General features: G+C 47.7%; 1 protein-coding gene across 1 annotated transcript; it reads left to right on the top strand.

Annotated features, from left to right (window-relative positions):
* The first annotated feature begins 12,553 nt into the window (after positions 1-12,553).
* On the top strand, positions 12,554-14,782 carry MLNR (motilin receptor). Its single transcript, XM_040620560.1, has 2 exons — positions 12,554-13,448; positions 14,236-14,782. Exons 1-2 carry the CDS (start codon positions 12,554-12,556, stop codon positions 14,646-14,648), a joined length of 1,308 nt encoding a protein of 435 aa, XP_040476494.1. The 3' UTR covers positions 14,649-14,782.
* Positions 14,783-15,092: the final 310 nt, after the last annotated feature.

The raw sequence follows: 15,092 nt of genomic DNA, 5'->3' as shown, positions 1-15,092 counted from the left end.
ACACTTCCACACATCACCCGCTGCTCATCACAAGTGCACTTCTTAATCCCCATCACCTATTTCACCCATCCTCCCACCCACCTCCCCTCTGGTAACCATCAGTTTGTTCTCTATAACTGAGAGTCTGTTTCTTGGTTTGCTTCTCTCTCTCTTTTTTTGTTTTTTAATTTTCCCTTTGCTCGTTTGTTTCTTAAATTCCACATATAAGTGAAATCATACAGTATTTGTCTTTTTCTGACTGTGTTCAGCATAATCATCTCTAGCTCTATCCATGTTGTCGCAAATGCCAAGATTTCATTCTTTTTTATGGCTGAGTAATACTCTATTTTATATATATTTGTTTTTCTTTAGTATTCTTTAGGTAAATACCTGGCAATGTGATTGCTGAAGTGTAGGGTAGTTCTATTTTCAACTTTGTGAGGAATCTCCCATCCTCTTTTCCAGAATGGCTGCACCAGTTTGCATTCCCACCAACAGTGCAAAAGCGTTCCTTTTTCTGCACATCCTCGCCAACACCTTTTATTTCTTGTGTTGTTGACTTTAGCCATTCTGATGGGTGTGGGGTGGTATCTCAGTGCAGCTTTGATTTGCATTTCCCTGATGATGAGTGATGTTGAGCATCTTTTCACGTTTCTGTTGGCCATCTATATGCCTTCTTTGGAAATACGTCTTCATATCTTCTTACCCTTTTTTTAATTGGGTTACTAACTTTTTTGGGTGTTGAGTTTTATAAGTTCTTTGTGTATTTTAGGTGCTAACTCTTTATCAGATATGTCATTAGCAAATATCCCATTTGGTAAGTTGCCTTTAGTTTTGTAGATTGTTTCCTTCGTTGTGCAGAAGCTTTTTATTTTGATGTAATCCCAATAAGTTTATTTTTGCTTTTGTTTCCCTTGCTTCAGGAGACATATCTGGAAAGAATTTGCTATGGCCAGTGTTAAAGAAGTTATTGCCTGTGTTCTCTTCTAGGATTTTTGTGGTTTCAGGTCTCACATTTAAGTCTTCAATCCATTTTGGATTTATTTTTGTGTATGGTGTAAGAAAGTGGTCCCGTTTCATTCTTTTGCATGTTGCTGTCCAGTTTTCCCCACACGTCATGGATACATTGCTTTGTAAAATCCAGGTACATCCCTAAGTGTCAAAACTGCAGGCACCACAATAAAGCTTAAAATGTTAGGTTGGGGAAGAGGAGATATTTTGAATATAGGGGCATCACTGCACAGAAGCAAGTAAGTATAAATCCAGCCTTGAGAAGAATAGGATACTGACTGTTGCATGTCACTTTTTTTCCTCTAGTTTGGAAAAGAAATTTCGTATGTCCTGTTTGAACTCCATGGATTACATGATGGTCCTCACCATCGCGAACATTCTTTGTAGGAGAAGCCCACGTGGGTGGTGGCTTAATAGGCAGATTACAAAAGAAAAGGATTCTCCAAAACCTAAAACCAGTCATACTGTAACCTAGCCATCTACCATCAATATAGGTGAAGATAATGCCTCATATTGTTAAAGAACTTTTTAAATATTCTATTTTCATATATACTTTTTAAGATAGTGTATATAATCTCAAGAGTATCCCTTTAATTACTCATTATTCTCTCCCTGACACTCTTATAAGGGAAAAAATACAAAAAAGAAAGTTGACAGAACTAAGATTTTAATAGTTATGGTCATCAAATCTTCCACGTACAGAGTGGTGCCTTCAAATGTTTAGATGCTATAAGGATTGTTTTTCATCTTATATGGTAAAGATATGTTTTTCATCTAAATGATCTTATTTGCTATGGGAAATTTGCGAAGGAAAAGATCTTTGAAGCGATAGATTTTGAACTCGTGACTTATTCAAATCATAATGGTTTGCATCTATTCAACACTCAATGTGTGCTAGGCATTGTGTTCGGTGCTTTACCTTAGTTATATAATCCTCTTAACTGCTGTATTGAATATCAACTGAAGCATGGAGGAGTGAAGCACCTGCCAAAAGTCACATGGCTAACAAATGATGGAGCTGAGATTTGAATCCAGGTGACTAGTCTAGTGCCGCCATACTTGACCACTCTGCTGTCTCTCTCACAAATCCTGAATTCAATAAGGAAATCAAATTAATAATATTGCATTTATAATAGTATTTATTGAGTACTTTCTGCATGCAGGCATTGTACTAAACACTTCCCCCTATCCAAAACAATCCACAGCTCTCTAAGGATTGAACAGAAATCAGACAAGGACAATCTGATACAAGAATCAAACTAAATGAGCAGCTCTAATTTCTTCCCTCTACAGTTTGATCGTTTGACACTTTCTTACATTTTGAGCTTACACTCAGCCCCAGAAATTACCCACACTCAAATACTCATCCATCCAAGGACGAAAGTACCTTTATTGCCCCTTCCTCCAATGAGACAAGCTAACATGTTCAAAAAGGGAATATAGCTACAATGTGGATGAACCTGGAAAACATTATGCTAAATGAAAGAAACAGACACAAAAGATCACATGTTGTATGATTCTATTCATATGAATTCCCTAGAATGGGTAAATCCGCAAAGACTAAAGATTAGTGGCTGCCAGGGGCTGGAGGCAAGAGGAAATGGAGTCATTGCTTAATGGGTATGGGGTTTTCAAAGATACAGACGTAGTGAAGAGAAGGGCCATATGCACCCCAATGTTCATAGCAGCATTGTCCACAATAGCTAAATCGTGGAAGAAGCCGAGATGCTCTTCAACAGATGACTGGATTAAGAAGACGTGGTCCATATATACAATGGAATATTACTCAGCCATCAGAAGGATTACCCAACATTTGCAGCAAAATGGACGGGACTGGAGGAGATTATGCTAAGTGAAATAAGTCAAGCAGAGAAAGACAATTATCATATGGTTTCACTCATTTATGGAACATAAGAAATAGCAGGGAGATCGGTAGGAGAAGGAAGGGAAGAATGAGGGGGGTGGTAATCAGAAGGGGGAATGAAACATGAGAGACTATGGACTCTGGGAAACAAACTGAGGGCTTCAGAGGGGAGGGGGGTGGGGGAATGGGATAGGCTGGTGATGGGTATTAAGGAGGGCACGTATTGCATGGTGCACTGGGTGTTATACGCAAACAATCATGGAACATTGCATCAAAAACGGGATGTACTGTATGGTGACTAATATAACAAAGTAAAAATTATTTTTAAAAAAATTTTTTAAAAATGGGTATGGGGTTTTACTTTGGAAATGTTTTGGAACTCTACAGAGGTCGTGATTGCACAATACTGTGAATGTACTAAATGCCATTGAATTGTTCTATTTAAAATGGTTAATTTTGTGTTATGTAAATTTCATCTCGATTTTTTAAGAAGGGAATATAAGATGAACCTAAAGACTAATACACAGACAGCACAGGACTAGAGGATCCTGGACATCATCAAATCAATAAAATAACCTGACCTACTCATTAAGTCCATCTTGCTAAGGACACAGGCCAACTTCTCACGTACTGATTGCAAACTTCTCAGACCTCCTTGGATGTCCCTACTCCTTTCAGTGGGTGGGTTCAACTTTTTATGGATGTCCATGACAGTTGGTAAATGATTTGGCCTGCCCAGGCCTAAGCTATCATCTCTGACACTCTTCATATTTCTAGGATGATTCAGTGGTCTTAGAGAAAATACGTTTTGCAGTTACACAGTTTACCAAAGAGAACTGCTCTGCAGGAAGAATGTCCATGTGTAGAAATATAAGACCTTGTTTCTCACAGCATATGTTCTGAAAAGTAACCTAGAAAGCCAGATTTGAGGAAAATGCATGTATTGAGAGCTACAAGAATACTAATAATTAATTTATGTCTCTAACTTTGATTCAGACCCACGTAAACCAGCCTGAAATCTAGTGTCTACTCATGCTGTAGAAACTTGGTGTCCGGTCCCTGTGAATCTGGCTCAGAAGGACCTCCAAAGGGTGAAGAGGGTGGAACTGCAAAGAGCCCCAGGAGTACACACATTTTCAGAAAGAGTGTACACAGTTTATGACAACATGGTTAAGAATGTTTTTAAAGGGACACCAAGGTTTAAAAGATACGATAAGGGGCGCCTGGGTGGCTCAGTCACTGGGCGTCTGCCTTTGGCTCAGGTCATAATCCCAGAGTTCTGGGATCGAGCCCCACATCAGGCTCCTCCACTGGGAGCCTGCTTCTCCCTCTCCCACTCCCCCTGCTTGTGTTCCCTCTCTCGCTGCCTCTCTCTCTGTCAAATAAATAAAATCTTTAAAAAAATAAAAATAAAAGATACGATAAACCCACTGTAAATTAAAGAGTATGGCACTGCCATTCATTTGGAAAAATAAAAATAGAAAACCTCTGAAAAAGCAATGAGAGAAGACTAGCTCTACTAAATTATAATGCCTCAATAACTTATGATATTAGCACTGAAAAAAACTAAAGGAACAAAACAGAAAGTCCATAGTCTCAAGAACATGCGGGAATTTAGTATTTGATAAAGCTGGCACCTCAAGTCAGTGGAGTAAAAATGAGCAGTTCAATAGATAATGTTGGGACAACTGGATAGCCACCTCAAGCTTAAAAGTTGGATCCATATCACCCACACCTTACACCAGAACGAATTCCAAATGAATCAAACATTTAAATGTAAACAATGAAACTAAATAAAAGATGTGAAAGAATTCCTGTATAATCCTGGCAAGGGAGTAGCCTTTTAAATCATGCCTCAAAATACAAAACCCACTAAAGGAAAGATTGATCATTTCAGTGCCATATAAATAAAAACTTCTGCATAGCAGTTTTTTTTTTAAGTTCAAGGAAATAGCAAACCTGGGAAAAAATAGTTCCAATTCATATTCCAGAAAAGGGCCAATCTATCTAATCTCTCTAATAAAGGAAAATATAATAAATTCTTAAATATGTGAAGATGAAATAATCAATAACCTAATATAAAAACAGGTGAAGGATTCAAGCAGTTCACAGAAAAGGAAATACAAAGAACTCAAACATATGACAAGATGCTCGATCTTACTCATAATAGGAAAAATGCAAAATAAAACACGGAAAAGCCATTTGTCACTATCATTGACAAAACTGCAAAATTTTGGTTACACACTCTGTCAATAACATGGTAGAAAAACATGACATCGCTGGTGGAGTTTAAGTTGTACGATTCCTAGGAAGGGATATTACACATTGCACATACTCTCATCAGGCAGGTCTACCCACTTGTGACACACTGGACACTATTCATTGCAGACCTGTTTGTAACAGCAAGAGAGTGGGGAAATACCTAAATAAGCAACAATGGGAAAATGATTAAATAAATTGTACACTCAACGTAATGGAATGCTATGCAGCTATAGCAAAAAGAATACAGCAGCCTTCTATTTACTGATCTGGAAAGAAAACCACGACATATTACGAAGTTAAAAAGCCAAGTGCAGAATAATGCAAGCACTCGGTCAGGTGTCCCACTCCTCGAGTCTCCTGGGTCCAGGCACCAGACAGGTGAGTGAATGAGACTTCAGGTGATGTCAGCCCTTAGTTGTCTCGAGCCATTTCCAGCTTTTGGATCTTTGCAGCTGAGAGGTCCCAGATAACAGGAAGCAAAGACAAGCCAACCCTGAATTACTAACCCACAGAATCAGCACAATAAAATGGTTGTCTTAAGCCCCTGAGTGGTCAGAAATTTTGCTATCCTGCACTAGTTACTGGAACACGTGGTTTGAATTCCAAAATACAAGGTCCTTGGCCAAATATTGGTTCTCCACCTTCAGGGCACTCCCCAACCACCTGAGGTTGGAAGAGGCCAGGTGACTTCTGGCCAGTGAAATGTAAGCAGAAAAGACATTCGTCCCTGTATTCATTAGGATTCAGCCAGAAAACAGATGCCACACTAGGTATTTAATAAGGATCATTTAACATTGGACCTCGGTGTAACAAGGGCTGGAGGGCTGTAGAAGCAAACAGGTGGCACAGACGTAATAAATACCTGGAAAAAGCTGCCACTCTTCGGGCTGGAAGCAAAAGGAAGATGTTGAAAGTATCCGAACATAGGAGGTGAGAGGAGCCCGGGGACTGGGAACCAGACCTCTGAGGAGGAGCTGCTGCCTGCTGCTGCTGGTGGGGCTTCTGTTTGTGTCCAAAGGAGCTGGAGACTGAAGCGAGTGCTGCTGGGAAGGCGCAGGGCCCTCATGGGATGTCACTGAAAGGAGCACGAACAGGAAGGAGCAAGTGCCTTCTTCACTCCCCTGCCCTCCAGCAGCCCTGCTGACAAGGCAGGGAGTGGGTGGGCCAAGGAGGTGAGTATTTGCGGAATCCCAGTAGGGTGGCTTTGGAGCCCAGAGACTTGCAGCTTGAAGCTGGCACAGTTTCAGGCAGAAGCATTTGGTTTCCCTCTTCCCTGCCTTAGAGATGAAGGGCGCATCTGCTCTTACAGAGATGTCATATGACCAAAGCAACCCAGAACAGTGAGCCACCAAATAAAGATGACACCCCTAGACTGCCCCCCACACTCGAGGCACGCTCTAGGGGAACAAGAAACAAACGTGAGGTGTTAGGGCACTGGTTTTTGGAGGCTGTTGGTTCGGGCAGCATACCCTCCCCTGCTCTGACCACGCACTCCACCCGCACAACTGGCCTGTTTGCAATGGGCCCACCCCCAGCTACCTGCACAGATGCAAGAGGCTGTAATGGGGCGGGGATGTGTGTGTTAGGGGGCTAGGGGGGCACAGCTCTCCAGGGAGGTGAAGGCGAGAGGCAAGAGTCTGCTCACTGATGCCTCAACCCGGTATGTCAGGGGTATCAGGGAGCTAACGAGAGCTCTGAGGGCATCACAGACAACACCTGCATCACACTGAGGGGCTTGGGAAACTTGACCTAGAAACAGTAACATTTTGAGTGCTCTTGAAAGGCAAGACGATTGGGCTTTCAACAGAAAGCGAAAGAAACAGAGCTAACGGCAGGGGCCCAGCTATGGGGGCCAGAAGGCGTAAGATCTGACCAAAGAAAGAAGTAAATAGGGGGCTCATGTGGACCCAAAGATAGCCTCTTTTTTATGTTATCATCATGATTAAGAAGAACTAACGGTTACAGAGGGCTCACTGCATGCCAGGCACCGAGCTAAGGCCTCTACGTTTACTCGCTGGAACAACCCAGTGAGGTGGTCCCTAGACACAGACGAGGAGTTGGAGGGTCAGAGACATCAAGTAACTTGCCTCAGTCCACATGCTAAGTGGTGGACTCCGCCCCCACACCCTTCATCACTCTTGCAAGGTTCCCTGAGGAAAGCCTCCACACTGACCCCCGCACAAAAGATGGAAGGATTCCCCCAAGACAGACATCCTTCTACCTCCATTCCACTCCCAGCAACAGAGTAAGAACATTCATATCTCTAATTCCTAAGACAGAGAGTTATACCCAGTCAGCCGCCTGGAGAGGTAGAAACAGCCAACAATAACACCTCTGTCCCCCTAGAAGATGACTATAGGGATGAGGGTGCCCAGAAATGTGTCCTTGTTACTTTAGACAAGTCGTCCTCACTGTATGGACATGGCCACATGGGGCGCTCTGACTGGACAGACGGTGTGCTGAAAAACTTGGAAGAGGGCAGGCAAGAGTGGAGTACCCTAAGGTAACACTTGCAGGTCTTCCCAGATGTTGCAGTTCAGAGCAGCTGCGTCACAAACAATGCTTATAGTTTTCCCTTTTTATTTTCCTCTTCAAGAACATACTGAGATTTTGGCTACTACGGGAGTCCGGAGCAGTATGGCTGACGTCTCAGCACCTCCCTAGCTTCGAGGGTGGTATGACACTTCAAACAGGGGGGCTTAGCTGTCTAAGTCTACATGTGGCATCGCCAAGTCTGCCAAGTGGGCTCCGGGACCACAGCATGGCACAGAGAGAGCACGCCAGGGGGAGTCCCACTGGGCCCAGGGTGAGTGGCTGGAGCATGGGAGCCGGGACGGTCCTTCTTGACCAGGGAGTACCAACTGGGGTTGGGAAAGGGGTACTGGAATCTCCAGGAGGGTCTTTCCCAAGTCCTACACCCTCTTCCCGGCCACACGCCACAGGGACTTGGTCCCTTTCCACCACCACCCTTGATAATCATTGCCAGGGTGAGCCTGTCTCTCTTAGGAGAAACTAGGACTCTGAGAAAATTGCTGCGGCAACAATCATAGCATATTAGGAATCTGTGCGGCCCACAGAGTCTTGCCTGAATGTGCCCTGCCATGTCCCTGCTGTACAGAGAGAAATCTGGGAAAGCCTAAGGCCCGGGGTCAATCCAGTGGTGAGGTTCTGGAGGTGAGGTTCGGCCAGAACAGGCCCTTGGCCTTTTCTGCATTTCGTAGTGTTTTGAGCCAACGTTATATAGGTGGGAAATTTCACATGACATTCCAGCTTTTCAGCTTGTCTTGCAACATGGTAAGATCTGGCAGCTCTGAGACCACATTCCCCAAAGGTGGTGGCAATCCAGGCTGACAGACGCCCACTCCACAGGCTTCATCCCTCACACGGTGCCTATGTGGGCCTCACACCCAGCCCCTCCTTCACCTGCTGGCTCCTACAGACCCCAGGTGCCAGGAAATGGCACACACAACTGCTGTGTGCATTCAGCTTTCAGCCTCTGCCTCCCATCCTGCTCTTCTGTGGAGAAGCGGGTATTAAACCTGTGGAGTTTTTATAAATGTCAACAGGTAAATGGCAAGTTATGGGTGTATCCTAATGCTCCTTGAAACTTTCTGTAACCTTCCATTTGTCCAGTTCATATCTGGAATATGTGCTAAAAGACAGTTTCCTAGCAGAATCCAGAACATGCCAACCACTGCCTAGGTTGGTAGTGCTCTGGTCTGTATAGCCCAAGGCCTCATGGCACAGTGGTTATGGCCCCCCGGGCTTGAGAAGCAGACAGTGATTCCACTTACAGAGATAGTTTCTCTGTGCTTTGTTTTCCTCCCCTATAAAATGGACATACTGAGGGGCGCCTGGCTGGCTCAGGTGGTGGAGCAGGCAACTCTTGACCTTGAGGTTGTAAGTTCAAGCCCCACATTGGGTGTAGTGATTACTTAAAAAAAAAAAAAATCTTTAAAAAATAAAATAAAATAAAATGGGACCCACCTCATAATGCTGTTATTGAAGATTAAATGAGTTAAAATTTGCAAATACTTGGAACAGTGCCTTGCACACTGCCAGCATTAGCTTTATTTCTAGTCAGGACATCCAAGCCCGCCGAAAAGCCAACCTATGAGGCCTCCAGGCAGGGGCCAAGGGCCTATGGATGATACCAATCTCTTGCTTCCAGGGACACAGAGCCATAGTGGGGCCAGACCTGGCCTCACTATCACCCCACACAAGTACCAGGTGCAGACACACTCATGACGGAGAGGGGAGAGGTCTCCACACACCTGAGGACGTCCTCTTCTTCCCATCGGATGAAGTATGAAGTCAGTAAGCTGGTGGGTAACCTTAGAAATACAAAGTAGAAAGCAGATTTAGTGTTTCTCCAGATATCTCATCCCATTTCTTGCTAAAACATGGAATGCCAAGCCATTATAATAAGGATTCGGAGCTGCCCGACAGACCGGGTGCTGCTTGAGCTGCCGCATCACGATGTAGGCAAAGCCTGCTGTGAACCCGTCTCTCCATGTCACTATCCTACCTGGAACCAGAATATCAACAAACACTTACCGAACACCCACTATAATCAAAGTACTGTTCTCAATTGCTGGGAATTGTAAAGAAAATAATGGTACCTGGTTCTGCAGAAGCTTATTCATTCCCTGAGTTAACAAATATTTATTAAATTCTCACTTTGTACCAGGTACTGATTAAAAGCCCTGCCCAGGGGACCACAGGACGTTGGGAGGGGAAGGGGCGGGGCAGATAACAACAAAGAGTTTAGTAGGTTAAATAATAGGGCAGTTGAAACAAGCAGTGTAGAGAGAACACAACAAAGAAGGGGAGTATCTGAATGGGGAATGAGTATACAGAATAGTGGGAGACGGTGTAGGTGGCACTTGTGAGCCTGCGTGGCACGGGCTGCCATGGCGGGTGGGGAAAGGAGCAAGGAGCCTTCGGCAGAGGTTGGGCAGACCGGGCTCTGGGGCAGAATGGAGAAAAGGGAAGAACCTCAGGGACTGCAGCCGTGAGAGCCAAGGGGAAGGTATCAGGTACTCTGGGGAGCATCCCTTGAGTCAAAAAAAGAGACCACAAATTCACTAACCACAGACTGCTCCTCTGGGGTTAGCAGAGCACCCAGTGGCCAGGCAAAAAGGGGGCACCAAACTGGAATCTGGCAAATGCCAATCCTGGGTACTCCCAAGAACCCACACGAAGCTAGGTGTCCCCTCCCTTTTACTTCATAAGGACCTTCAAGGCCCCTGACCTCCCTTCCCAAACACTTGGGCTCCCCTAGGGAAAGGCAGGGAAGGAAGACGAGCCTGTGGAATAAGTATGTTCTCCAGAACCGAACACCACTTAGAGGGACCGTTCCAATCTTCCAACTGGACTAGGCTTTACTCAAATAATTAATTGGCTCTTGCTCCCCAGCCAGTGAACGCTCAAGGGGAAAATCAGATCAACAGCAGATGATGAAATTACATTTTCTTTGTTTGGGGGTGGAAGGAGGGAGAGAGAAGTGAAGACATTGAATATAGACACTTTCTTGAGGAGTTTTGCTGGATACATGGAAATGATCCAGAAGAGGGAGAAATTCTGAAGACGCATGAGAGAGAACTGCTAGAGTGAGGTCCCTGAGAGGTGAAGGAAGAAGGGGCAGAGCTGACTTCAAGAACAAGTCCCACCTACTCATTCATCTGCATATGGGGGGAAATGAGAGGAGGGGCCTCGGGTGGGAACATGGAGAATTTTTCTTCCGTTGCTTCTACTCTTTCCTAGAATCCAGGTCACCAGCTGAGACTGAGGGTGAAGGAGGAGGCGCCGGGAATTAAGGAGAGAGGAGGATACACAAAAGGGTGGTCTGGAGGGTGGGAGAGCGAGTGCGATAGGTAAGTATGAGGATAGCCAAGGAAAAATGAAGGGCCATGCCGGAGGTAGTGAATTTCAAGTGGAACAACTCAACCACTATTTGGGAGGTTGCACAAAGTAGGCAGAAGATTCGATTTAGCCAGGAGTGCGGTTATGTTCTTGTCAAGGGGGCGTGTATGACAACAGATAAAAGAGCACAGCAGTCGAGGTGCTTGCCTGGGAGTGATTAGAATTGCCAACTGGGAGTTTAAATTGGGTCAGGTAGGGAAGTGAGGACTTGAGGCAGGCGAGGGACAAGGAAATAGGAGGAGCAACCTATCTGAGGTCCCAGGGTGGGTGGATAATAGCAGGAGTTGAGGTATTAGAGAAAGTGAGCTAGAAAGCCAGGGGTGGAGGTCAGAAAGGGGATGACTGCCGCTGAGATGCAGGAGGTCTCCCAGGTCCTGGTAAGGATACGGTGTGAGGGACGCCTGAGATGCACTGGAGGACCAGCTCATCCACAGGGAGACCCAGGCATTCCAAGACTCCTGTGTGTGTGGTGTGAATATTACCAGGAGATAAAATCACAAGCAAGTCCTACTTTGCTCAAGGGTAGAATGAGCTCCCAAGGACATGAGGATTAAATGGAAAGCACAGGTCCAGATACACCCTAAGCACTCAATAAGGCTCAGCTATTGTCATTAAGACCACAATGAACTGACTCATAGATCAGTTTTAGTCTTCACACTAGAATTTTAGTTCTTTCTGGTGTTGGCAAATACTCTGCTTTTTTACTTATAAAATATGTTGTGCATAGGAACAATACAGCACATATAAGCACTGAAACACACACGTTAATACTTAACCCTTGTTCTTTAAAACCAGTAGACATGGTCATGCCCACCGATTCAGGGTTTTAAGGGATGGCTGAAATTACCTGCTCAACTCCCTCCACTCCTCGCAAACTTACAGAAGAGACCTGGGCTGGGCGAGGCTGGGACTGGTAGACCAGATCACTCGGCTGCAGAGTCATAACTAGAACCCGGGAGGGGACTCTAGATTGCGGTCTAAATACCTCTCCTGTTAGTACTGAGTCAGCCTTTCCTAACCGCCTGGACACAGCCATCAGCCGAGGTCCCTGAGAAAGTCCCCCTCTCCACTCGAGCGCCCAAAGCGCCCGCGCTCCGCTGCGCTCAGCAACCCACCTCGCCGGGGTTCGTTCCTTCCCTGGACGGGGCAGGACTCGTGCGCTGCGGCCGCCTCCCGTGTTCCAGCGGCGGCGAGGGAAGCTCCCTGGCACGCGACCGACCAAAGAGAGAGCGCGGGAGTGGGGCGGGAGTGGGGCGGGCGGTGGCCGGGGGCGGAGACTGCGCACCGGCCGCTCCAGAGGGCCTCAAAGCAGACCCTGCAGACTCGCGTCCCCACGCGCGGCGCCGCAGAGCTCGGCCAGTGCGGACAGGGGCCAGCGAGCCGCTGTGCGCGGGCTGCCCGCGGAAGCGCCTCGCCAGCGGGGCCCTGCGCTCGGCCCCCGCGGCCAGCCGGGGGTGCGGCGGCGCGGAGGGGCGCCGAGCGTGGCCTTGCGTCCGCCGGCGCGGCGCGTCCATGGGCAGCCCCTGGAACAGCAGCGACGGCGCGGAGGGCGCGCTGCTGCCGTGCGACGAGCGCCTCTGCTCGCCCTTCCCCCTGGGGGCGCTGGTGCCGGTGACCGCCGTGTGCCTGGGTCTGTTCGCCGTCGGGGTGAGCGGCAACGTGGTGACGGTGCTGCTGATCGGGCGCTACCGGGACATGCGGACCACCACCAACCTGTACCTGGGCAGCATGGCCGTATCCGACCTGCTCATCCTGCTCGGGCTCCCCTTCGACCTGTACCGCCTCTGGCGCTCGCGGCCCTGGGTGTTCGGGCAGCTGCTCTGCCGCCTCTCGCTTTACGTGGGCGAGGGCTGCACCTACGCCACGCTGCTGCACATGACGGCGCTCAGCATCGAGCGCTACCTCGCCATCTGCCGCCCGCTCCGCGCCCGCGTCCTCGTCACCCGGCGCCGCGTCCGCGCACTCATCGCTGCGCTCTGGGCGGTGGCGCTGCTCTCCGCAGGGCCCTTCTTCTTTCTGGTGGGCGTTGAGCAGGACCCCGGCGTCGCCGCGGTCCCGGACCTTAACGGCAGCGCGCCGCGCACCCCCTCGCCCCGCACCTGGCCGCCACCGTCGCCCCTCGGGGCGTCGCGGGCGCCACCGCTGTCGCCGCCGTCGGGGCCCGAGGCCGCCGAGGCCGCGGCTGCCGCGGCGCTGTTCAGTCGTGAGTGCCGGCCGAACCCATCTCAGCTGGGCGCGCTGCGCGTCATGCTGTGGGTCACCACCGCCTACTTCTTCCTGCCCTTTCTGTGCCTCAGCGTCCTCTACGGGCTCATCGGGCGGGAGCTGTGGAGGAGCCGGGGGCCGCTGCGAGGCCCGGCCGCCTCCGGGCGCGAGAAGGGCCACCGGCAGACTGTCCGCGTCCTGCGTAAGTGGCGCCACCTCCGTTCCAAACACACCGAACGCGCGCGCGGTCCAGGCAGCGTCCCCTTCCCCTCGTCTCCCAACGCCTCTTCTCGCTACAATTCCTTGTGTCATTTTGCTCCAGCCTCCACCTGCCCGTCCTGCCCGTCTCCGGAGAAAACCATCTCCAGTCCTCTGATAGCTCTGGGTAACCCCAGGGCGCCCCTGAGGGTGGGATGCCTGGGTCCGCTAAGCCGAAATGATTTTCCAAAGCCGCTGGATCCGTGAGCAGGGCTGATCCAGGATGGGTAAACCAACATCCTGTCTCTGTTAGATGGCACAGATGTGAATTACTCGTAGTACCCTTAAGATGGGGTAGAGCACATTAAGCTAATTCTTTAAAAAAAAAAAAAACAAACCCAAAAACTTAATGTTAAGTTAACCTGCAAGCTAAAGTGAACCATGCCCATATCAAAAAACCAAAACGGAACAAAAGACTGTGCAGACCTGTTGCAGAATTCCTTTCAGCGGAATACAGAGAACATATCTCTGAAGCAGGTTTGTGGAAGGAAGGCTGCCAGAACAGATTGTTCGTAGAAATTTCTCCTTCTGGTTTATGTCCAGCCTTGATAAGGTGTATATGCAGTTTTAAAGCAAATATGGATGCTGTTTGCAGTCGTTGTTCTGGGGTGGAATTCGGCTAGGTACGAGTTTTATTTACTTTGTTTGCCATTATTTATTATTGTGGATGGTTTCTTGGGGGCCCTTTCGGGTGCTTTAGCTAATTCTGGTGTCTGTGTCTTGATTTGCAGTGGTGGTGGTTCTGGCATTTATAGTTTGCTGGTTGCCTTTCCACGTCGGCAGAATCATTTACATAAACACGGAAGATTCTCGGATGATGAACTTCTCCCAGTACTTTAACATTGTTGCTTTGCAACTTTTCTATCTGAGTGCGTCCATCAACCCCATCCTCTACAACCTCATTTCCAAGAAGTACAGAGCAGCGGCCCGGAAGCTCCTGCTGGCCAGACAGTCCAGACAGTCCAGACAGAGAAGTTTCTGCAGAAGCAGGGACACGGAGGGGGACACAGGAGGAGACACGGCTGGCTACACAGAGACAAGCGCCAACGTGCAGACGTTGTCGACCAGCATGGCCAAGCAAGTCGCTTCCTCCCACGATGCCGGGACTTCGGGGAAAACAGGTCTGTGGGGAAATAGGGACTGACAGCGGGGAACTGAGACCATTAGGAAGAACTGGGGAGAGTCGTCTGCATTTTGATCAGCAACTTTGTCAGTATGACTTTTTTTTTTTTAAACCAAGGTATGCAATTTAACCACCTTCCGTGTGCCCCTCAAGGACGGTGATTTCAGCCTCGGGAAATCCCACATCACAAAATGTGCTCTGGGGAGGTTTTCTAAGTCTTCGTTCTCCTAGACTTAGGAAATATGAATGCTCATTTTCTGGTTAATAAGTCATACAGAGAGATGCCATGAAAATTGTCACCTCTGAGATCAGGGGTGTATTTGTATTTCCATGTTCTGGATATACATAGAATGGTGCATATACAAGGAACCCAGGATAATTAGAGCTTTTATTCAAGAAATTATTTAATGCCTACATAAGGTAGCAAAATTTTTTTAGAAGCAAGTGAAAGGAATTCTGGATACA

The sequence above is a fragment of the Ursus maritimus genome, unplaced genomic scaffold (genome assembly GCF_017311325.1).
Source record: "Ursus maritimus isolate PB19 unplaced genomic scaffold, ASM1731132v1 scaffold_10, whole genome shotgun sequence".
Taxonomy (NCBI): domain Eukaryota; kingdom Metazoa; phylum Chordata; class Mammalia; order Carnivora; family Ursidae; genus Ursus; species Ursus maritimus.
This window is presented reverse-complemented; position numbering and strand designations above follow the sequence as displayed.

Coding starts and splice junctions, on each gene's coding strand:
- MLNR (XM_040620560.1), top strand. CDS start 12,554: ATGGGCAGCCCCTGGAACAGCAGCGACGGCGCGGAGGGCGCGCTGCTG. Junction 13,449..14,235: donor GCAGACTGTCCGCGTCCTGC/GTAAGTGGCGCC, acceptor CTTGATTTGCAG/TGGTGGTGGTTCTGGCATTT.